The sequence below is a fragment of the Plodia interpunctella genome, chromosome 18 (genome assembly GCF_027563975.2).
Source record: "Plodia interpunctella isolate USDA-ARS_2022_Savannah chromosome 18, ilPloInte3.2, whole genome shotgun sequence".
NCBI classification, from domain to species: domain Eukaryota; kingdom Metazoa; phylum Arthropoda; class Insecta; order Lepidoptera; family Pyralidae; genus Plodia; species Plodia interpunctella.
The window spans coordinates 5,138,120-5,164,029 of NC_071311.1; the positions used below are offsets into that span (position 1 = coordinate 5,138,120).

The 25,910-nt window shown below is 33.1% G+C and overlaps 1 protein-coding gene and 1 long non-coding RNA gene across 4 annotated transcripts in view; one reads left to right on the forward strand and one right to left on the reverse strand.

Annotated features, from left to right (window-relative positions):
* Nucleotides 1-25,910, reverse strand: part of sha (shavenoid) — a 49,913-nt gene that overhangs the window by 5,319 nt on the left and 18,684 nt on the right. For all 3 annotated transcript variants that reach the window (XM_053758521.2, XM_053758519.2, XM_053758520.2), the window contains 5 exons: nucleotides 4,983-5,128; nucleotides 3,564-3,698; nucleotides 1,113-1,223; nucleotides 585-718; nucleotides 51-219 (listed from right to left, as the gene is read on the reverse strand). In XM_053758521.2, coding sequence (XP_053614496.1) covers nucleotides 51-219; nucleotides 585-718; nucleotides 1,113-1,223; nucleotides 3,564-3,698; nucleotides 4,983-5,088 — 655 coding nt within the window. In that variant the 5' untranslated portion in view covers nucleotides 5,089-5,128. The remainder of the gene's footprint in view (nucleotides 1-50; nucleotides 220-584; nucleotides 719-1,112; nucleotides 1,224-3,563; nucleotides 3,699-4,982; nucleotides 5,129-25,910) is intronic.
* On the forward strand, nucleotides 132-17,846 carry LOC135309893 (uncharacterized). Its single transcript, XR_010370146.1, has 2 exons — nucleotides 132-226; nucleotides 17,416-17,846. It is a non-coding gene; the product is annotated as an uncharacterized LOC135309893 (long non-coding RNA).

Genomic DNA, 25,910 nt, shown 5'->3' on the forward strand with positions numbered 1-25,910 from the left:
ACAAGATACTCAAAGAGAAACTACGGATATTATTTTGCTGAATAACTTACTAGAAGAATGTCTCAGTGGCGACCCCTGGACTCTAAACGCCACACACGGCGTGAAGACGCCCCTGAGATCGAGCGGAGAAGCCGGCGTGGCGGACACGTCGCGACACAGCAGACGGACCACCATCAGGCGGCCTGTCATCCGAGCGCGGACGTCATCCTCGCCACTCCACTGGAAGGTAGGAACATCTTGAGTTTCAATAATATTCTAATAAGATAGTGAGTAAAATTATACTATTTTACTCACTATCTTATTAGAAATACTACATTACCTTTTAAAACTTTTTTGTACATATATAAGTACGTGGGATGTAAATTAAGGACCTTAGTATCTTTGGCCTTTGGTTTATTTTCGTAACTGTTTTTCTTGATTCTGGACAACTTTTTCAAAATTAATGTTAACTTGGAAATGAAATCGGCATTGCAGACATAATTTTCTTATTTCCCACTTAAGTAGTGCATTATTGTAAGCTCTTCTGCTTGCATTTAGCCAAGCTTTAGGCATTTAAAAAATTCAAGAAATAAGTTACGACTTACTTGAAGGAAAGTTCTGCCCTCATCGCGAAACAAGTTGAAGGGGACGTCAGAATCCAGCGTGTTCCGGAGGTCCAAGAATCCTTTGCGAGTGAGGAATTGCGCGCCTGATACTGCGCAAATAGGCGTTTTCACATCTAAAAGCAATACATATTCTTTTGGTTCTTTTTGGATTTCACTAAATTTTAACCCCTTTACTTAGTACAGAGCAATTTTACAAATGCGACTTTGCCTATTGAATTTGAGAGTGCTGTTATATAGATACAGCATGATAATGACAAAACAGATATGTTGTCAAATATAATTTAGTAATGCGAGAGAGCATATATATATTTTAAAACTGAGTTGGTTAAAAATACATACAGTGTTTTATTTCAGATCAATGTTAGTGTCTACAATTAAAGTCTAAAATTAGTAAAAAAATAGAACCACCGCAAGAAGAAACGAAAAATAGGTATAAAACGAAATATCTGCATGGGCGTAGGGACGTATTAGTTTTATCTACAACTACATAGCAACACTAGAACTAACCTTTAAAAGTAATTTCTTTCGACGGGTGGATAATTTGTCCTTTTAGTGGTAAATATACGAAGGGTATTCGTTGCACTCCAGCACCTGTCCCGAATGTTGCCAGTGAACATTCTGAAAAAAAAAGTCCTATAATGTATCATGCACATCAAACTTTATAATCACAAATTCATTGCAAATTCGTCTCTATTTGTTGCCTAAAGAGGTCTATGTAGGGTAACTTAACACGCAGCTGTCTGTACATATAGTAGGTAAGCTCAAAAAATAAAATAGAAAAATGTAATAAATGACTTGGTTAATAGATTTATTATACTTCCTTACATATTTAAAACAAAGTCTTTTGCCGCGTCTGTCTGTCTGTTCGCGATAAACTCAAAAACTACGGCACGGATTTACATGCGGTTTTTACCAATATATTGTGTGATTTCTGAGGAAATTTTAGCTGTATAATTTATTATGTTTTTATACGAACGAAGACTTCGACGCTTCGCTTGGGGCCGCTAGTATTAAATATTTTTTTAAGGCTGTATATTTTAGTATTTTATTGACTTGTAGTAAAATAGCCAATTATATATTTCATGTTATTTTTTATTTGTCTTTACAGACGTTGCATATAATAAGGTGCCAAAGCACTTATAAAAACTGACTGTATGTACCCAACCTAATGGACAATACAGGTTGGTTTTCAATTACAGGAAAGCAGATTTATTTTATAACCTCAACCTATGCTACTTCTCTAAAGCTGTAGAGAAAACTCATCTTCCTGGAAACAAACGCTAAATAAATTAATAATATATTGGTTTTGTTTGCCATAAGCATGAACGCATTGGTATATGGAGGAAAGCGTATAAACTCTCAGAGTAGAAGTGTATAGCCGCACAGGAAACTGCCAAGTACGTACTTAAAATAATATTTTATGGTTCAGGCGAAATAGAATAGGGTACTTTTGTTCAAAGTGTGGCTAGCTCTTCGTGGGCTAGCGTACTTTGTAACGGAATTTGGACCTGCCATGCGATTATTTTACATAATTCTATTTATTGGTAAAAATATCGATGCTTTCTACTTGGTGGTCAAGTGGTAAAGATCGTCCGCCTGTGATCGAAAGGTTCCAGGTTTGAAACCTACTCGTGCCACATGAGTATGTATACCAATCTGACTCTTATATACTTAGTACTTTTTATAGTCCACTTGCTTCCGGTGAAGGAAAACATCGTGAGGAAACCTGCACACTGATTAACAGTTAAAGTTCATCAGTGTGTAAACAATTACTTGGCGTACGCGGTAGGTAGTCATGTCAGATGCCTTTGGGCGACTTGAATAAAATCTTACATCAGTGTTGAAAGAAGAAGATTGTTACGGATTAGTAACTGAAAATGTAAAATTAATTACGACGACTATAAGTTAGATATTCAGGCATTCGACACTTGAGCAAAAATCGAATACGAGATTAATTTGGGATAAACGTGTTGTCGGATGATATAGCAGATGTATCCACAAGTACTGTTATTATTTCATTTCTAGACTTTATCGACTCATCGTTCTCTATTGAAATAGAAATACGAATTGTAATAGTCTTGATGAGTATGACACATGTGCAGAAAATTCAAGTAAAAAACAAATCGCGTTACTAAGATGTGTCGAATTGTAAACTAGGTACCTAGTTACACTGATGCAATGTTACATTATTTAAATTGTTTCTCTATTGTGCCTCAACTGCCGAGTAGTGCCGACCAACACTAAATCAATGTGATTGGATAAAGTATTTTCACAAAATTATCAGGCTCGTAATTAATAAAAAAAGATATACCTATAGGTATATATAATTTTATGTATCAGAGTAGACCTCCTTCATCATTAAATTAATTAATTTCTCATCCGGGGTGCTTCTAGCACTTCTTATGTACAAACATGAACCCTGAAACATTGACATAACATGACATTCCTTTTTTGGGCAGTCGTGTAAAAATGAAGTATTCATATGAAGTAATATTTATGCTTTCAAATATTTATAAGTGAACATTTTTAAAATGCTGCGTAATAAATGCTTTCGTTGGCTTTTTGACCACACGCAGACCACCTGTATAGTATAATATATCTAATAGGCGGGTACGTAAAATTTAGTTATGCTATTAGATATAATTAGAAAACAAATTACTTAATCACATAACATTGACATGGCTCCCGGCACTATAAATCATAGGAGAAAATAAATAAATTCTAAGAATACACTGGAGAAGCGGGAGGAATCAGGATTCCTCTTCCGCTTCTCCAGTTTATTCTTCCCACTGAATAATTTGTCATCCTGTGTGTGAACTGAAATTTACCATTCATATCACCTAATGGTAATGAAAAAATGTAAAATATTTTTTACACTGGCTCCTGGGCATGTGCCCAAAATGAAAAGAGGGTCCGTTAATCAATATGACTAGGTTATAATGGTTCACGAACTCTTACCGGGCAAGTCATCGACGCACAGCTCCCGGTCTTCCCTGAAGAGCGGCGCGCGTTGTGGACATGCGCACGCGCACGCACCAGGCTCGTGCGTGCCCGCCCCGTGTTCCGCGCATTGCGCCGCTCCGCACGCGTCTCCTGTAAGCAGTACAGTTTTAATATAAGATGAGGACCCTTCGTAAATGACACGTTCCAACTTTTGTACACATTCATCAAAGGAGCCAACGTTACCTGAAGAAACGAGACATAATGGCAGCACCACACTATCGACTTTGCGTCAACTGTGAGCTTTGCATCAACGCAAGAAAAATAAAGTCACAATCGTAGACGATGTGTAGATGAGTCTTTCAGGATCTTAGTCGCGTTCAATAGGACTCAACAAAATAACTACATAAGTACATTATAAAATATTTTGTGGCCAGTGACTGATTTCGAAAAAAAAAACCAAATTTTAATTCTGTTTAAATTATTGTTATTTTAAACAAGACAAGACAAGAATTTTAATTCTGTTTAAATTATTGTTATTTTAAACAAGACACAAACATAATAAGTACCTAACTAGGTACTCCGTAATACTTTTTATTGGGGAATACCAGACGACCGTTCCGCTACCTGTGTACTACTTTCATAAATCATGTCATGCATTTTGATGAAACGGTCATTGCAATAAATGGTCATTAAGTAAAAAATGTATTGCAAAAACAGAATAAGTAAAACACTCGTAAAAAGTTTTCGCGATAGAAAATATTGCGGGATTCACATTCAAGAGGTATAAGGCTATAGGTACCAACCTAACATTGCAGGACGCAGCTGTGTGAAGAATAAAATAGTGCTTATTTGCTATTCAGGTACCTACATCTATCAAATAGTGCGAAACATTAAATCCAAATAATTAATTACCTACACTATGTATCATCAATTAGGCGTTAGTATATACCGCTTCAGTGATGTGCCAGCTCCCTAGATTGTTAATTGCCTAATTAGCACCAGCACCTTATGGCTTTCTGCATCATTTATTAATTATATTATTATAGGAGTAACAGTACAGCTCGATGCATCGTTACGAGGTTGGTAAGTAGATGCTACTAACCAAGTTTTTTTGAAAACGACTTGTGTGACGTAGAAAGTTAGACGAGATGAATTATTGAAAAGTAACACATAATATAATATATTCTGAATAGCGTACGTAGGTATAGACAGGCTAAATCGCAGCAAACATGAGTCTAAACGATCTTTATTATTTGGGGAAACATTCAATTAAATGGTATCAGAAGCTAAACAATTAACAAATATTACCATTCCCAATATTACCATTAACCTTAATGATAGCACCGCAAGGTGCGCGGCTGAGACGCCAGCCAAGACCGTCCGGAAGATCACTATGACATTGTTTCTAATAACGGTATATCATCACCAACTGACCTGTGATCGTGAAGACATCGCCGCTGTCTCTGCGGGACAGCTCACCGAGGCGCGCGGTTGAGACACCAGCCAAGATCGCCAGGAGGAACACCAGCGCGACGGCCATGTCATCCCGCGCCGCGCCATCCGGCCTGCATCTCTTCTACCTGCAACAATTATACGTTTTGTATAATTGTGTAATTACGAGTTTTTGCAAGAAAGCCGGTAATCAAGTTGGCAGGAAATACAATTTTTGACGGCAGTTTTGAGAAGTTCTCAATAACTAGTTTCCACCATTCCAAGGCACATGTGTTGAGGAAACAATACAATATTAGATTGACGTGTAAGCCAACCAGCAGCGCTTGCGTCTCATCGTAAAGTTTTGAATAGACGCTCATAAAACCACACAATAAATGAATTAAGCTGTGGTTTGACTAATTATTAAACATCATTATTAAGGCATTGGATCCAGCGACTAGATTCGTGTAAACGTTTCTTATTTCTTTATTTTATGGGCCTATCTTATCGTTTAGCGGCTGAGCCAGCGCGTTTAGTTTTAATCTTGTTAGATCTTATGCAGCTCAGTAGTAGGTATGGCAAAAGTTTTCTACACAAAAAATCAATAAAACCAGAGTCAATATGTCTTCGTACGTCTATCAATACATCCAGTTTGCATCTAATGGCCAGATTTCACACTTGTCAATACCAATATATAATTTTCACACAGTCATGCTGTGATTTTCAACCAAGCATCGAAATTATGGCATGGCGAAGTTACGTGAAATCACTTTTACCAGACTGGCCGATCAGGAAATGGAGATATTGCGCTATGTTATTAATAATAAGAGATATAAACTACCTACTTAAACATGGATGGATAAAATATGACTACATGAAATTATTAAAAAACAAGTCGAAAACAAAAGAAATTGAAATTATCTTTATGCCAGCTCCACATTATCGCTGAACTCAGACACATATCGACGCGAATGAGTGAACATTGCGTATATAGTATGAGTGCTTTTATTTACCGCAATGAAAAATCAGCAACGTATACCGAATCTGCGAAAATTTGGCAAACTGTTCAATACAGTGTGGATTTGGCATTACATTAATCTGCTCGCGTACACTCACAAATAACGGCGCATCTAATCGGCCAATTGTTTAATAATAAATTGAAGGAAGTGTATTAAAGTTACGTTTGTATGACATATGAATGAGTAGTGAAAATCCAGATAAAATATAATAGAGAAAGCTTGCACTGCGATGCAAAAATCTAACGTCATTGTTCGATGTTCGGTTTCACTTAGTTCACATGATTTCCTCCATGGCTTTACTAGTGTTGTATCTGAGAAACTAATTAGTTTTCCGTATCATCTGATATTTTTAATTTAAGTTGTAGAAGTAGACACAATATATGAGTAGAAAAAAAAGGAATTTACAATATCTATTAAAATAAATATGTTCTTTTCTTTTTAATTTGGCTAATTATTGATATATTTCAAAATTTAAAAATCCTTACAAATTGTAAAAAGTTCGCCTATTGCATCTGTATGTTTACACGAACGCGATAAACTCAATAAATACCACCAAACGGATTTTTGTACGCTTTATTATGGTTTTAACCGAGCGAAGCCGGGACGGGCTTCTTGTTACTTATAAAACGCATTTTAAAGTAAAAAGTGTACGTAATGCTATCTCATCGGGTGACTCTTCACATGTTACATATTACGGACATCGCGAGCACGCGCTGTTGACTTTACTTTTTCACTGTTTTTGGTAGAGATGTGTGTTTAACTGTCTCCAGCAAACAGCTAAACCAAGAACGGTTTAAAATATTATTGAAGTGACAATATTTTACTTGTTGACTCTGACAAACTCGAAGTGGTAGGTCGAGAGTCGAAAATATAACACCCACTCTGCGGAACCAATCTTTAACTCGCACATTTATTAGTACTATTAGTACCTACCAAGGTACTTAGTATTGATGTTGACGCATTGGCAATCATATTTCTTGAGGATAAGTGATTTATTATACTGATTGACGCACCTCCTGCTGCGGTTGTTTTGTGGTATTTGTTGAATATCAATATAATATTAGTTGCCTTGGTAACAATATAAACAATAAATTAGGAAACCGATTTTTGTTAGTGTCACTGACAATGTTACTAAATGATATACTAATCATCAATCATTATCATGGGAAATTAGTAGATACCCAGGTTGCATTTTATTTGGAATACTTAATATAAGTAGTATATTTCCAATGTGATCCCACAGGAACAATGTTACGGTTTAAATCTGGGGCGTTTTGTAAGTTAGGCTTTTTAATAGTATAAAACAAAGTCGCTTCCCGGTGTCTGTCTGTCTTTATGTTTGCTTAGATCTTTAAACCTGCGCAACGGATTTTGATGCATTTTTTTTTAAATAGTTAATAATAATTAAATCATAATAAAATTATGGTTTTATCCAAGCGAAGTCGGGGGTGGATTGCAAGTTATAAATAAATAAATCTTCATATTAATTACTTGTTATTGCAAATATGGATCAATATGAGCCGATAATATGCCTAGAAATGTATTTGTTTACATCTAGAATATAATAGAGGTTGGGTAGCGGCACCTAAAATCAATTTGAGCCGAGAACAAAGCCTAAGTTTATTTGACTTTAGTGCTTTCAGTAGAAAACGTTTTGTGGCTTCAGATATATTTTAAGCGATTAGGTATATAGCTTATAACTGCACTGCAAACATCATGAGATTCTTACGTGTGAAATTTTTTTATGACATCGTAATATTTTAATTATTAAATATGTTTTAATCTTTATGATAAAAGTAACGTATGTGCTATTTTTCAGCTTATATTCTACCAAATTTTAGTGGACACACAAACACATATATTTTTTAATATTATAAATTATTACTTATGAATATATTATAAATAATATAAATACACTAATTTAACACTCTAGTATAGCCCACAGCGTTATTCACAATGTGATAATTATAACGAGGCTGCTAACTAAAACAACAGAATTGTATTTAATGAAAATACAACAAAACAAGTGTAATCCTTATCAAAAAGCAAACTAGGTACTTAATAACCAAGGAAATAAAACACTTTACGTCAAACGTCATTATAAACTTTCGACTATTTACTATTTTTGATTCAAAATTTTAAAGAGAAATATTTTATTCAAATTTGTATGTAATGAAATCCTGTTTCTGTAAGCAATTTATCTAAGCAAGCGTAAGCTGTATTCTACACAATTTGTATGAATCTTTATCCATGTCTTCACACACTTTCATGAGATTTTATACGGAAGAATTCAATGTGTAGGTACTTTCTATTGAACTTGTAGGCAAAGAATTAATAAATAGGAAACTACTATTGTTCGTGATTTACCAACGATGCATGTCCGATTTTATGAAAGAATGACAAATAAAATAAATGTTTTATTGTCCATAGACTGCTGTAGGTAACTGTAGTCAGTAGTAGGTACATCCAATTTTGAAATATTATCAAAAATTTGTTCTTCTACTTGTGTAAATGTTGCTAGCACTGGTGTCGATTTATTCAAGTCGCCTAAAGGCATCTCACACATGACTGTGCTCACATTTTACGACTACCTGCAGCGTCTAGTGATAAGTAATCGCTTACGCACTAGTGAATTCAAATTGTCAACCAGTGTGCAAGATTCCTCACGATGTTTTCTTTCACAAAAAGCGAGTGGCGGTTTAAAAGAACTATATTACAAGAGTCAGATTGGTATAGGTACCTCCAAACTCAAGTGGCATAAGTAGGATTCGAACCTGTGACCTTTCGATCATAGGCTGAAGTCTTATCAAATAGACCACCTCCGCTTCATTAAAAATTAAAAATTTTCGTTAGCAGGGAAATAAGAAAAATATTGAATAAGAAAATTAAAGAAACTACTATTTGAATTAATATCTACATTTCAATTTATCTAATAACAGATATCAGTAGAAGCCAGAGCTGGGAACGCCCCGGAAGACTACTGTCTAGATGCATTAGATAACTATACATGATAATGATTACAGTTGCGTTTCAATAAATGCCAGAGGACATAAATATAATATTGTTTTCGCCCCAAGGCTTCTACCGTGTAAATTTAATTTGTAACTCCTAGTACCTACTAGTTGGTAATCCTACTAGTATTATAAAAGCGAAAGTTTGTGTGGATGTATGTTTGTCACGCGAAATTTACTGGATGGATTGTTATGAATTTGGTTACACGAGTAGAATATGACCTTAACACTTTAGTACGTTAAAATTTAAAACAAAGGCGACTATTTGACAAAAATGTATTTACTTTATAATTTGCTAGCGGCCCGTCCCGGCTTCGCCTAAATAATAAATTAGACTTAGACCTAAACCTTCTTTAGGAATCACACTATATATATTGGTGAAAACCGCATGAAAATCCATGCAGTAGTTGAGTTTATCGCCTACAACAGGCATACGCGGCAGGGGACTTTGATTTATAATAAGTAAAGATAAGGACTATTTTTCTCATAGATTTATACTATACTAGCTACGATTCGAGACTTCGCCTCTGTGGGAATTTCGACACAAAAAATGCATTTCCAGGTGAGTCAAATTTCATCGAAATCCGTCTAGTAGAATTGACTAAAGTAGAGAAACATCCTGACGCTCAAACGTTCGTGTTTTGAATAATTTGTGTGATTTAAAAAAAAACTGTTTTCAGCCATTATTCTGAAAGACCTCTGACTTGGTCTCGCCGATCTGGTTCCACATGTGTTAGTTAAACGTTATGAGAAATTATAGAGGTCCATATCCTACGCCCTAGGCGCCGGTGACCGCCTCACTTTACCCCACATTTAGTTCTAATGTTGAGTTCTTCAAGTAACGGAGATTAAGGTTTATGATAAGTGTAGGTAGGAAGGCTATTTGTTTACAAATATCTGTGTTGTACATTAAGAACTATAATTTGATTACGATGTAAATTGTACATTGTGTATAGTTGTTATCAGAGTTTAGTATATATCGATATATGGGTTCGTCTTATTAACCCGAAATAAATCATTTTTTGTTATTTGTAGCTGTAATATAAACGAGTAATGGTTTTAATCTTGTTTACCTTCCACAATTTATTACGTTAGGCCTACACGTGACGAGAATAAGATCTAATTTAATTTTATATGAAGTCGTCAATGTATCCATTTATCTATCTAATCAAATAATAATAAATCATACATATCTTTTACAAAAAGAATCGCGGTCGCCCCACCTGCGTGTGTATCTGATTGTAAATTACAAATACGGGAAAGGACTGTTACTGGATTTTTTGAGACGATTGTCTAGGAGCCTTTCAATATTTCAGAATATAATTCTACCAATACACTTTTTTTGTACCTACTTATAGCTTCGTATGAACCACCTCTCGGGTATGTTACATGACAGTTATGATCTGAACCAAATATACCAAAATACAATGTTAGGCATTTTAATATATTCACCTTTCGACAACTAATAATAAGGGACATGCATATAATTTTATCCAAGTACAGTTAGGTATGTATCTATAAAATTAACTCGTTTTTTAAATCGATGCAGTTATTATGGTCAATATGTAAATTACATATAGGTACATCTCAATTATTAACTTTAGAAAATTAGCAATGTAGGTCTGTCTGTACATAATTACCTATGCTACGGAGCTTTGAATTAACCAACATAGAATTTACTGAAAAACATAGCAAGAAGTCTTTTAAATGAAGTCGTTATGTATAATCAAACTTTAATGAGTGTTTCAATTAAAATATCTACTGTATTACATTCCCAACTTATTAAATGGAATCAACCATCAAATGGGTGCCAATAATGCAATAATCAAATAACTATATATTATTGCCTATATTGCTATAGAGTTAAGCAGAAAATTGATAAAGCACACATCACAGGTATCTGTCAATATTTGTCAATTCTCTAGGTAATGCCTTGAGCCACTGCGGTAGGTTCCCCACACATCGATCGAATCCCGGATATGACAAAATTGACGTTCCTCGTTAGAACACGAGTAAACGTTACGAAGTTGTTATTGGTCCAATGTGTAGCCTATCTTGTTGATCTGTTTTTTTACCTATTAAGACATCAATGATGGGCCATTTTACGAAAAACAATCCAATAAACCACACACGTTATAGTGGGCAAATGAGTATGCGGTTTGCCTGATGGTAAGCAAACATTGGACTGAACAGGACGCCAGATGTCACCGATGCGTTTCCAACAAAAATTATATTCTAACATAAATTACCCAAACAAAGTCATATATTAAAAAAAAATATGGGCTTAATAAATAAAATGATTTGTTTATTAATAGAAAGAAAGAAAGAAAGAAAGAAAGAAAGAAAGAAAGAAAGAAAGAAAGAAAGAAAGAAAAATATTTTATTTGATATCACAAACTTAATAGCTTTCTTCTGTTTCTGCACGCGGCTTCGCCTGCGTGAATTCCCAACGGGAACAGTTATTTTTCCGGAATGAAATATCCTATGTCCTTTTCCATACTTCAATCTACACGAAATTTCGTGAGGATTTGTTGAGCAGATAAAGCGTGAAGAGGTAACAAACAAAATTACTTTCGTATTTACGAGTAAAATATTAGTTAGGATTATGAAGTTATTTAACGATTACGTAACAGCTATTACTACAACAAATGTAGACTACTTTCACGCATTGAATATTTATTATCTCCATAATACCAGTATTAAAATAACTATCATTATCATAAACATTTTCACATACTTATCTTTATATGGCTTTACACGCTATCTGCAACCTTCGTAGCGTCATTCTCATTTTCATAGTAAGTGTAATGAGAAATACTGGCACAGCAAGGTGAGGTCCATCAAATAGCAGATATATCATCATCATCAGCCAACTTATCGTCTCCACTGCAGGGGTCTGGCCTTCCCTATATATGAATAAGGAGAATGCGCCAATAGGTTACGTGCTCCCAAGGATTGGTGTTCAGTGATTTAACGACTGCAATTACAGTCGGGACTAACGACTTAAAGTGCCTTCTGAGTTCAAGATAAATACATTTGATCACCCATCCAATGACTGACCATAGCGAAAGTGATTGACTGTCACTATCGCAGGCCGAGCGCGCTAACAACTGCGCCATCTAGCTACTCGTCAAAATAACATAATTTTTTTGTAATTTTTTTTGTTATGTAATTTGCCCATCTCTATTTTCGTCAAACAAACAAGTAGAGACAAAAAAATCATAATAGTTTGCTAGGATATGATTTATTGTGGACTTATTTGTCTGCAGTGAGCAAACACAACGCAGTTTTAGAGTCGGTTTCTATAGAGGACATCATTAGCTACGATGCGGTGCTGACGGAAGAGCGAATCTCAAAAGGGCTTGGGAACCAATGATCTATGAACTTATTGCATACCTATAAGTATATTGGAATTCTATATGAATATTTGTTCTCATGGAGGGACAAAATGAAATTCAAAATTAAATTCCTTTGGTCCTAGTTGAACAACAAATTTGTATGTCTACATATTTAAATACATATAAGACGATATATAAAAATGGCATAATTTATGACGGATTAAAGAATTAAATTTAAAAATACATTTAAATTAATTAGTTTAGACATTATGACTGGATGGACCATTTCATCGGTGATGGTAATGTATGTTGTAGAGTTTACCAAATCCATAAAAGTATCCTTCACCGACATTACTTTTCTATCCAAGCATCTAGTTAGAAGTATAACATCATAAATATAGTAATTACGTTAATCAAATGAACTATACGAGGGAGGAAACACCTCGTTAGACATTGCTACCTTATACGACTACAAAATTACTAGATCTAAAAACAAATGGCGTTTGTAACTTATTCTCATGAAAATAAGATGCAATATCGAGCGCGAAATTATAATAATTTTAGACGTGAGTGTGGTAAACTACAATGTAATTATAAGGTAGCGGTCATAGAGGCAATCTCATCGTACCCTCTAATGTATCCGGCGGTGCCAGCGATGGTGTACACAGTGCCGGATTTAGCACCACAAGCGCCCTGGGTGACAATAAAGATAAAGCTTATTCAACTAAATTTATTTCCAAATAATGTTTCATATAATATGGACACAAAAGTATACCTAGTTTAAATGAAATTTTAGGTCGCCGTCTTTTGTGCCCTTAGGCAAAATTTCGACTACGTGTTCTAAAAAAGCTCATTTGCAAAAAAAAATAACCTATTTGGGCGCCCATGCTTTGTGCAGCCTAAATAAGCTAATGCGCACAAACTGACAAGGGTGCACGCTTTTCGCAAACCTTTTGGATCCGGCGCCCTGGGCCCTCGTTCAACTACGTCTACGTTTTACGCCGCTACCGACAGTATACGGTAAAGATAATGAATAATGTTAGGTAGCGACTTTCTCGAACCTAATCGACAGGTGATTATATTGTCTCTTTCAGTCTGGGTGGCACACTGAAGTATGTGACCCACTCAGGTTAGAAGACCTTCTGTGCCCCAAGCTAGCCCAGTTACCAAAAGAATTTTTTATAAAATTGTCCTTCTTGTTTAAAATAGACACACGTGTCGACTTATGCTTTCCATTTGCGATAAAAATACTACAACCCACTCGTGCCAATAATTATCAATGCAATCCTAATAGTACTATGCGAAATTGGGTTATGACATTTATTTGATTGAAACGTTATATGGAAAAATTAATGAATCAGAAATAAAAAAATCGTATTTTTTTATATAATCATAATATACTAAGCACATGTACAAGACTTTATATAATATTTATACTTTATAGAATATAACTAGTAGGTACTAGGTATATTGGTGTGAGGTAATTGAAAACTCATTAAACATCGCCGCATAGCTATAGGTAAGTACAGTTAACTCAAATTATTATTTGCATATGCAAATAAATATAAAAATGGCAATTTATGGCTACTACTTTTATTGAAGTTAGGATATATTGCTTTATTTTTACTAACGTTTAACTAACTGGCATAATAAGTATTTACGAAAAAACTTTTGTAAATAAATGTAAAAAATATTTTGATATACCTAGTTACCTATTTTTATTCAGTACCTTTCACGGTATTACGAAGAATGACAGAAAGTTTAAGGAATTTTTCAACGTTTATAAATAAGTACAGAAGGACTATTTTGTCATATTTACCGCTAGCATGATGCACTATCGTTAAATAGTGATAAAATAGACATAAATCTTGACGAGGTAAATCATAACGTCCACAATTAATCACTGGTCCTCGCAGCGCACGTGACCTAAATCTTTGATAACGGCATTATTTCGCTACTAAGTAAAAATTTGCAAAATAGCTAATACATTGATATAGCGATAAGAAATTAGTAAGTAATTTCAATAAAATTATTAAGAAAATTATTTTACTGGATCCAAGTAATCTCTCTCTCTCATCTGTCTGACATTTCATGTAGTTATTTAATTTATATTATTTTTACACTAAATACAATAAATTATGTAGATACGTATTCAATTTAATTACTGGATAGAATTAATGTTCTTTATTCATTTATATTCGGTAACGGGCTCTCTACGTACTACGTCACGTCTATCTCATATCTCTCCGTCTCTCATATCTACGTACATACTGAATGCATCAAATATGCCTAAATTTTTCGCGTTTCATAGTTGTTTGTATTTGGTATAACGTGTCGTGAATAGCTCGGTATATCCACTGTTTATATTGCTATGCACCATTACACATGAACGGGCTAACCACTCGATATTTCGGTGAACTAGACTGGAAGTCCAGCCAAACTACATGACTGATCGTTGATTACTTAACCTGACGCGTGCGTTTGTCTAATCATCAAATATGTGGAGTTTTTATCGTCATTAAACCAATAGACATAGGTGCTTTAATTCGTAAGTTAGTATTGATTTAATGCTTACGAATATTATGCAAATCATGACTTGATTTTTTATTACATTGGATTTTTCAATCGGTAAGCCTATGTATTCCGAATCAAATTCCAATTTTTATACAAGAGTTACACGCACAGAGAGTGTAGATACATACTCAAACATGTAATTTAATAAAATAGATTTATTCATACGTAGATTTACTCTTCGTCATAAGAAAATATACATTTTGCTAGAGAATAAAATTCCTTTGTCATATAATATATTTTAAAACAACATTAGAATGATCAAATAATATACCTAAAAAATCAATTAATTTTACCTATGCCTCCTTTGCATCATCTTAAGAAAATTTATATTTTACAACAAATTAAAACCCCCAAATTAAAACAAATTAAAATGCAGTTTAAATACAGGTTGTCGTTAGACTAGATTAATCACCAGTTTAAATTATTTCCTTTACTGTGGAGAAGTAATATGGTAATAATATGGTTGTCAGATAAATTGTGCAAAAGTTGAATAAATACATAGCGAAATACAAATATCTTTCATAACATAACATGTATACTGATTAGACCCTTTACGACAAATATGGACGCATAATTTTGTGAACTATATGCTTGTTAGATAGGCATTCATGTCGTTTAGCCCACGTTGGCTCTTCATTCTGTACATTGCTGATAAAATTCAATGCATTTGTGACTCGATTGAAATGTATCTCATACAGTTTCACGAATATTATCTTTACCTAATAAAACTATAAGTAACTGTACTTGACTTTATTTCGGAGATATTTAAAGTTTATTTATTTTTAGTTTTAGAGAGGCATTTAAAGTTGTTTTGCTAAAGGTCCAATGCAAAAAATGCGGCTAATTTCATCTTACCATGTCGCTTAGCTTAGAACTTGAGATACTTACACACGAATGAAGTAGCGGCAAGAAACTAGTTTTCTAGGATAATGCAATTTATAAACTTCATTTACTTGCTTATTTCGATTTACTATATATTATATAACTAAATTACGTAGGACGTTTTCACCTTTTCAAATAAATATATGCAGCGACACTTTCTATAATATAATTCACTGTAGTTATTCCTTCTCGTTTGTAAATTTTTATTAGGACTGTAAATAAATTAGATATAATAATCCAAAGAAAACTTTCACTTTATCTAACTCTCTAAACCCAAAGACACGAATTGTATTTACTTAAGTGAAAATACTTATTTAAATGAAGTAGACTTTGTGTTATCTTATTTTATTAAGTTCTAGATCGATATCACATGAAACTATCGACAGTTATCTTTACGTAAAAACTTCGATCTTCTTATCTATTCAGTGGAAGAACCTCTTCCTGATAATGTGTTAATTCTAATCAATGTCGGTAGTTAAGTTTGTGCCATTCTTATTCCATCAAGTCATTATAGTCATTTTTTCTGCAAGAATTTTCATTTGCAATTCATGCGCATTTGTGCTGAAAAGAAGATGATAGGAAAAGTTTTTTTTTAATTCTGCGTTCGCAATTCCGCGGCACACAACTGAAAAATTACGTAATTTTGGCTAGACCCCTGTTTATTTTCTATAAATCGTGTAAATGTAGAGTCGTCGTCTAAAATAAAAAGTTGATCTCATAAAACCTAACTTTAAAATTATTGTAACATTATTCGTCGACGACGTTAAGTATCACGTTCTCATGAAATGTATGATTATGTCAAGCAAAAATCAAAAATTCTTAAATAAACGCCATCTTATAGAGAGTTCTCGATTTATATTTCAAGCATCTGTATCGAGAGTAAAGCAAACATTTTTGGCTTGTTTATAACCAATGTGACTAGCCGTTTTTGTGCAAAAATTATAGATTATATTAGACTTAATAGTTCAAAGCCGTGTAATTTTTTAACATGATTAACTAATGTGTATTTAATTATATTTTCCTCACATATTATAAAACAAAGTTCTCTGCCGCGATTACTGCACGGATTTTCATGCGGTTTTCACCGATAAATAGGTTTAGATATTGTCATAGCTATCTTCTCTTATCAGAACACCACAGATTACGTATATACAGTACTACTTTCAAAACATCGACTTAATGAAAAATATATGTAGTTTAAAATGTATTTATTGATACAGACAACTTGTTAATATTATTGATTGATTTGTTTGTTTTTAATTAAGGACATGGTAGTTTTATTTAAGAGGAATGGTGTGTATTCAGACAATCAGATACTAAATCACTTATTTAATAGTCATACTGGGACTTTGGCTATCCATAACGTCAAGTTAATCGTTATACTATATCAAGACAAGGCGAAATATATGATGCTCGTCGGGAATGACCCTACAAGAACCGATCTGAACAATGTGAATTCAAAATATGGAAATTTTAATGACCATATAAAAGAGAATGAATGAATTTCAAGAGAGAAGATAATGTTCATTAATATTAAACTTATTTTCGCTATTTTATTTTATGCCTAGAAATAATCAATTTTGCAAGTAGTCATTTTAATAATTTGTTTCAGGTCGCTTGGGATTTAAGACAAAATATAAATGGAAAAGACCAAAGACAGGGATACACGGAAAGAGAGGTGAGACATGATGTAGTTACATAAAAAATCCTTGCTAGAATATAACAAGAAACTAAATAATGCCTTGACTAAATAATGTGAGTATCACATTTTCCACATTACACCTAGACTGTGGTACCGTGCGAACCTACCATCGTGACGTATGAACGGTAACGTATTGTCGCTCGATTGACAGACAACTTGTATGCGTGTAATGAACTGTATTGTAGTCTAGGAGCGTATGGAATAAACAAATGTTTTTAGAATTCAAGCCTTACTCTAAATGAAATAAAATAATGATGTTAAAAACGGCATTAAGATAGCATAGGACAGAAACGGTCGGCGTAGATTGTTAGTTCACAAGGTTGATGTTCTTGTTAAAATTGTTTCCCAAATATTTCCGAGAGGAAACAAAAACATCTAAAAATGTAACACATCTAAAAGTGGCGAGAAAATAGATGAAATTTGTTCTCGTTCACATGACTATATCGTTGGGTCCGGGCCAGCAGTCGGTTCCCATGGAGGCAGTTCGCGACCGCACGAGACTTCTGCTGCCGTCGTGATACCTTCCAATCGGCATCCAGTAATTATTATGTCAATGGTATTATTAACGTAACGCTATTAAGGCAAGGTTCACACGGTTGAATTAATGTATTATTATTACCTTCAGCTTTTTGGAAGTTATGATGTTTTACCTGAAATAAAAAAATTAAATAAAAATATATAAATTTTGTGTTTTCTTCTGGTTCCTTAGCAAATCTCATTTTAAATAGAGTCGGCGCATAATGGCATTTCCTTCCACAACATAAATTCAAATGATAAGGTATAACTTCAACAAAATATAAATTAGAAATAACTAAAATTGTGTAAATAAACATGTAATTATTAGTTCTACTTCCTTATTATTTATGAACTATTCTGATAAGCATCCTTATTTTCATTAGAAAAGTATGGTGTCTGTCGCTCGCTTATATCTGGAACATCGAATTTTACGCTGATGCAAGTTTTATGGTATAACTTTAAATTCACAGTCATTTCAAATGCCAATTATCTTAATTTTTTGACACTAAAGTGCTCGGCAGGTGTAAACTTTTTACTACCTTACGGCCCGTGCCATTCGTGAAATTAAGAGTATTTTTTACCTTTACAGAATTTCAAAATTTTATAACTAGTTATCAAAATAATATATTGAAACATTTATATTTCTTCGATCATTAAAGATACACTGTTTTTCGGACTTAATATTGACTTTATGGATGCAATCTTAATGAGACTCGGTATAAAAAGTAAAAATGCCATCTGTTTTATGTTTACTACAGTAGCTTATAATTTATTTCGTGCAATCAAAGTCACAGTAATGTATATATTCAACTAAATACCACGACCACAAGTGTATGGTTCAGATTTTAATATAAAATGAACTTTATTGCTTTGATATTTGGATTGATAATATTGTTGTTAGCTGTTTGTATCAATTGGGATATCAAGATGTAGTAATAAAATTGTGTCGATTGATTTTACGGTATTTTTAACCTCCCATTAATTTGTATACCTATACTTGGCCTCAATAAACACTCATATATTCTTTAAATAAACAACAATTTAAACGAAGTAGCTTCCAATTACATGTATTTAGGTATAGATAATTTGATTTTAGTAGACTACACATAAAATTATACATATAGGAGGTACCTAGCAGTTTATGTTCAGTAAAGATATTTTTTCCACGCTCAAAACTAAGATTAAGAATAAAAAAATCTGGGACAGTTTTTAGGTGATTTTGACATGTTTTTGGCAGTTCAGTGTTTGTCAAAATGTGGACAATGACTCGTTAGCTGTCCGGTGGAGACTAACCTCTGACCCGCCAGTTCTGGGAATTCTTTACTGGCTGGTTTGATACCGGAACGAGTTCGAAACACATTTCAGGTTGGTTGCCTATTAGTGCGCTATTTGTACACTGTATTTTTGCAGACTCATATATTTTTTGCAGATCTTTTTCATAGAGTAAATAATATTGAAGTGATAAAAGACGAAGGAAGGTGATAAATGCCAAAATTGCCAACGGGAAAAGGACGCAGAAATTACGAAATCCATGTACTTAGATGAAGAAATTGAAATGATTGTGTTATTTTTAGGTACCTACCTACCCGATCTTGAATAGAGAAGCTCAGCTCCCATTTTAACGACACGACTACATTAGTGGGAGTTAAAACATGTAGGTATATTTTTATTGACTGGCTGCAATACATTATTTATGGACCAAAAAATTAAAAACTTAAGTATATGGTAACTTAAGTGACTCTTTCGTATTAAAAACATTAATAATCACATTCTACCCGATTTTTGTCCAATTAGCAAAATGAGGGACATTTTGTCCACCTTCCACTGTTGGATTGTTATCTCCATCGATAAACTGCGGTCGTTTCGTCGAGCCGAAGCTGGCGTATTTATTGTTTTGTCGTAACGTCAGCAAAAATGACGTTGATTGCATTTCGTAGCACAATGGACGTTATTGCAAAATAAAGTTATTGTTTGAAGGATCATGTAGATAGACGCTGTATAACGATCTGACCCTAATTTTATACTTATATTATTCCTAATGGATAATTATAATAAAGATAAAGTCGGTTCAAAACAAAACATAATAATTATGTAATAAAAACTCTTTAACTGCAATGGCCCAAAAGCTTACAATTTTTATTTATTCATTTATATAAAAAAATACAATTTTATCAATAACTTTAGCACCTATTGTAATCTTGGTTTATTTATTATTTTGTAAAGTTAAAATAAACCCAATGCTTTTGCTGTCTGATGGAATACAAGTGTGAGATTAGGATCGCGGTTCCAGTTAGTTTAAGTTGATCCCTATTTGGGTAAAGAATAAACGACATAGTCCAGTCGGTTTTTAATAGATGCCACGTGAACTTTATGATGATAGATACATCAGCTAATAGTGTTAGAGCTTAGATCCTAATGTAAATAATCAAACTGGATATAATTATAATAATAGATATAATGCATATAATTTTGTGTTTTGCCGGTTTTTATGGGAGGTATTTAAACTAATTTTATTATTTTACCAGATTTTGTAAAATAATAATCTGTCAGAGATGGGTAGGCCAGTATTTTCCTAGTTTCTTCGCAAAAAAATCTGGGAGTAACAAAAAAACCTATGCTCCTGACGCGTATTAACGTGCGTCCTTTTAAAAACAATGCATTTTTCAAGGAATTTGGTGAATTAATTTGGAACTCATTTCTGTCTACATCTAACAGCCTTAAAATGCAGTAATAAAATTATTAAGTAAGTAATATATTTAATATTATTATTTTTATAAGTTAACTGATTTTTGTGTCAGACAGTAAAATCATCACACAATGAATTTGCTATCTCTATTCACGATCAAGTAGCCAGCAGCGACCTGAATATGGTCATTTGGTGATTTTTTTTTGAAAAAAAAAAAAAGATTTTTTTTCGGTATGATAGATAGATCAAGCAACACTTAGTATTCAAAAATAATTTCAGGTTAACTTAAATCAAAATGAATTTTGAATTGAATTTGGACATTATATTTTTTGAAGTAGTTGATTACCGAAGTAGGTACCTATATGATTATTTGAAAGTTATTTATATGGAATGTAGAAGTTTTTATAAGCTATGTGCACATTTGTACGTACACTCCAATTTTATTTGTGTTATATAAGTAAAAGGTTTGTTAGAGTGTGTGTATGCAATAAAGCTCATTCTATTGCATATTAATGTATAATATTATACATTGGACAAGAGTCATTGAAATGTAATCTTTCATGTTAAGAACTAATCTAGCCTAAGATTATTGTATCTGAAATCAATGTATTCGTTCCGGTTGGATCTATAGCGATCATGTAACGGGCGCGTGCGGTATCTCAGTTCGATTCCCGACGCTGCGCATAATCGTTTTGATTGCACACGCACGCAGACGTGAGGAGAGGACAGTCATAAAATAAAGTTACCATGATACCAAATTGACTCAGAACTTAATGCCGAGTGTATTTTCTTGTCTTGTAGAAGTTTAGATGATATTGACAGCGACGAAATCACAATGAGTTCAAAATTATTAAATTTTTATGATGGTTCTTAACAAGTCCGACGATTGCGCCATTTTGAAAATGTACATATTGATGTACAAATATTGATTTGTATTTAATGCTACAAAGAAAAGGAATAATAAAAGTAAAAGAAATATAAAAAAAATCTTTTTCAATAAGTGTATCATATTTAATATAATTATTATAATAAGTATTTGTATCACAGTTACATTTCTGTCCCGTCGTTGTAGTAACAAGAAGATAGTGCTCAACTGTCCACCCGATGAGAATTAACTTTGACGTGGTGGAAGGTTATGACTAGACAGAAACATAGGGAAAATAAACCAGTTTTAAACTTAAAAATATTTGCTTGTTATGTTACAATCGGAAGTCACAAGTCCAAAACATTTAGACAGAAATTTGCCCTTCACAGTTAAATAGGTAATATATTTTTATATAGCTTTTTATTTTTAATTAGTTGCAGTTTAATGTCAAGAAATTATTATATTAAATAACATGAAAAAAAAACATTATAAAATAGCAATGTCGAAAAAACGCGAAGAACATTTTTATCATATGTGTCACTATAAATTTGAGGATGCAACGAGTTCCTATTTTTATAATCATCAATACTTATTTTTATTACTTGTTTGTGACGAATAAACTCAAAAAGTTTTGGACTGAAAAATGACGGACAGCCATATAAATAAAAATAATTTATCCAAATGTTATAGCTTACTACTATAGTTATAACATTAACGTCAAAATTAATGTTACACTAAATAGTTAAGCATAATTGGACGTTTAGTAAATTACTCTATCGGCCACCAGATTGATTATATTTGATTATATCGAATCATGGTCAGTAATTCGGTAAGTTCGATATAATTATATCGGCTAGGTGTAGATGCAGTTATTTTCGAAAATATTTAATTCGAATGGATTGATTATACGCCAAGGTGTTAAAAATGTCAAATTATGAAATCAAATGAAATTCAATAATATGTTTTATGTAATTATATAAGATGTGAGCGAAAACTTCTTTAGCGGCATTGTGCACTTGTAAAACATTAAAATTCGCGTCAGGACACGTGACCTGATCAAAAATTCGTAAGATGTCAAAAATGCACAACGTTAATATTCAAGTTTTTATTTCTGCCGGCACTCCCGGAGTGCAACCCGTTTTTATGATTCACGAATCATCTTTCTTACCTTGCTAATTGGCTTCAAAAACTTATCAAATACTGAGATTTTTATGTTTCATAAGTCATTGTATTTTCAAGTATCTTAGTAATCATTTCGTCATAGCATAACAACATTAGTTTTGAAACAGAACCGAGTTTCATTTTATTTTCAGATAGATTTTTTGTCTAAACCTTACTGACTGACCTAGACTGAACTTACTTACTTTTATTTTCATAACAAACCAAAAACGGTTAAATATAAAACACATGTGCATGTGCGCACATTAAGTGGTACTTCTGGTATCTGGTATGTTTATATTATTATAAAACCTCTATCTCATTAAATAAATAATGACTGTTCGTTCATCTTTAAATCATTTTTACAAAGTTTTTGCTTTGTTGAGATAATAATATACCTCCTTTAATTACTTAAATAGTTCTCAAATGTTTTATATATGTCTAAACAAACATATTCGATGCAAATAAAACATTTTACACATCTTAATTGAAGAAAAAATATATTATATAATATATATTACGGCTATACCCTATACTCCGGTGCGGCGACAACATCAATGTATGTCTTATCGGTTAGACCTAGCATCTAGCCAGCATATATTAGATGTAGGTTTAACCTTTATCATTTAAGCTAGTTTTGAATATTATAAAGTATTTTTTTATATATTGTTGATTGCTATGCGTGTAGGTAATATAGTAGTATGTAGGCTTTCTGTATAACATCTGTGTCATTGTAACTGAATTAAATTACTGATTTATTGATGCAACTGATTTCCCGATATACTCTCGAAAGTGCGGGCAAAGTCTGACAAATTAAGTAGTCTATTCCAACTTAATTTGCCACTACGTAGGTGTAACATTAAGTTGCGTGCATCTAAATCTATCTTGTAACTCATTCATTACCCGTGAGTGTATCGGCGATAGCGTTGATGCAAATTATCTTGAGGAAGATACCATCTACAAAGTAAGTACAGTCGGCACCACATCAACATATCCAAATTCATTGCAAATTCGCCCTTATTATTGCATTAAAGACCTGTACGGCTAGCTGGCTGTACGCGATAAACTCATTACATCTGTTAATGACTTAATTCCTAGTATAAATTTCCAAGACTTTATATTTAACATTTTGATGTGTATTTACTTTTACTCGATATCAGATAACTTGAATAAAATTTAAGATCAAGTAGAAATTAAGCCATTTATGGCGAACTATTAACGTGAATAATTTGTACGTGTACATAGAATATTTTATACTTAAAATAAATATTTCAGAATACAGCGACACTTAAGGGAATTTAATTTTTTTGCGGTTCTCAACATGGAGGAAGAGAATAGTTTCAAAGTTTAGACAGGATAGGAGAGTAGATAGATTAAACTTCTATCTTTTAGATTAAAAAAATGTATCAAACTAGGCTACGCTCAGTAAATTCAAAAGTGATTAAACAAAATGATTGAATACCATTCTAACCAAAGGTCCCGATGTACAGTACGGTTCATGTTAATTATTCTAAATTAGCAGTATTTAAAATAAATATGTTCGTGCCGGCTTCATTACATAAGTTCCATTACTTCTGATTGATGAAGAGGCTCGAACATGACATGTATGCTCTTGTTTATGGTCTAGTTTTTGCTCTAGCGGACGGAAGCAAGCGTGCTGAAGCGCTGGCAGAATGAGAAAGAAACTTCAAACAAGAGTTAGGTATTTTTAACGACCACAACACCTACCACCTCTTCATTTAGACACTCATATAAAATTATTATACAATCCTTTAATAAAACTAGCTTTAACATATTATTGCTTAGCTTATATCATTTGACACATGTGATTTTTAATAGCACATCTCTCAAATTATTGATAAAATCTGGCATCATGCATGATTAAACGTACCTATCAACCTACCTTACTGTACTAGGTCTTATTGACTAACTACTACTTAGTAATTTATTCATAGCAGAGAACTCCTTGTCCTAACCTATGGCGCATCATAAGATTAATGAGATAGACCACCAATAGATCCAACAAAGGCTCACAGCAAACCATTTAGATATTGTCATAGATTAGTGTCAGCTGATCGACATGGGAAATATATGGTCTGACCGGAACTGAAAGAACATTGGAGATTGACGAGTTCGAGGGAATGTGTGAATGCAATGTATGGAGCAAAATTATGAATAGCATCACTATTGTCTATAAAAGGAAATCGAAATGCTAAGCAATATGACACTGTCTTCTATTACGGTAGGTAAGTCACTTGTTCTATGAATTTCCTATGGTTAATTCAAGCCCACTTGATCTATTCTATGACATTGTTTCCCAAATTATCTCATAAAAACGAATTATGGCGAATTCTCAATTTAAACGTAATGAAAAACAAAAATGGCAATAAGGCAAAAGATTGGATATTCCTTTTTAGACATCCAAGTGGTTTTTATATATTTTTGTCAACGTGCTGCCTTTCGTCTAAATCAGGATAGTCTTTTAAAATGAAAGTGCTCAATGCGACATACCCGCGGTACTTCTGAGAATGCCCTTTGTCAATGATCTTGACATAAGACCATATCTTTCATTTGTTAGGAATCGAGTGAAGATTTCCCGTGCTCTATTCTCTCTCGTTTTGATTCTACTCTAAAGACTACCTTTCATACTGACGGAAGAAATTAAATGATATATTCCTCTCTTATCATCTAATTACTTTCAAAATGATGCAATAGAAATCCTAGAAAGCACTTCATTTTAAAAAGAGCTAGACAATAGTCTGAAATTGTGCTAAGATCTCTTCATTACATCTAAATGTTGTTAGCGCTTGACCTAAGATGTCCGGCTATTGTCAATTAAACATGGATTCAACCTTCAACCTCTGGGAATTCCTCACTAAAATATTATAAGTCACGGTCGTCCTTTCTCCTCCTATTGTTAAACAACAGCCGACAAACAAATTGTCAAATATTGTTAAGAACACCATCTGACATTAATAATATGAGTTATCTTTGAGCCGAATATCATTGGCAAATATGGATCTTATTTCGTGAGAGTCAGAGTCTGTAAATGTTTCTTTTGATATCTCAATTAACGTATCTGATTAATACAGACTTAGCACGTCAATGGTTACCATTGTTGTTTTATTTTTTCTTGTTCAATTTTAGAAAGATATATGGGTCGAACGTTGTTTTTTTCGT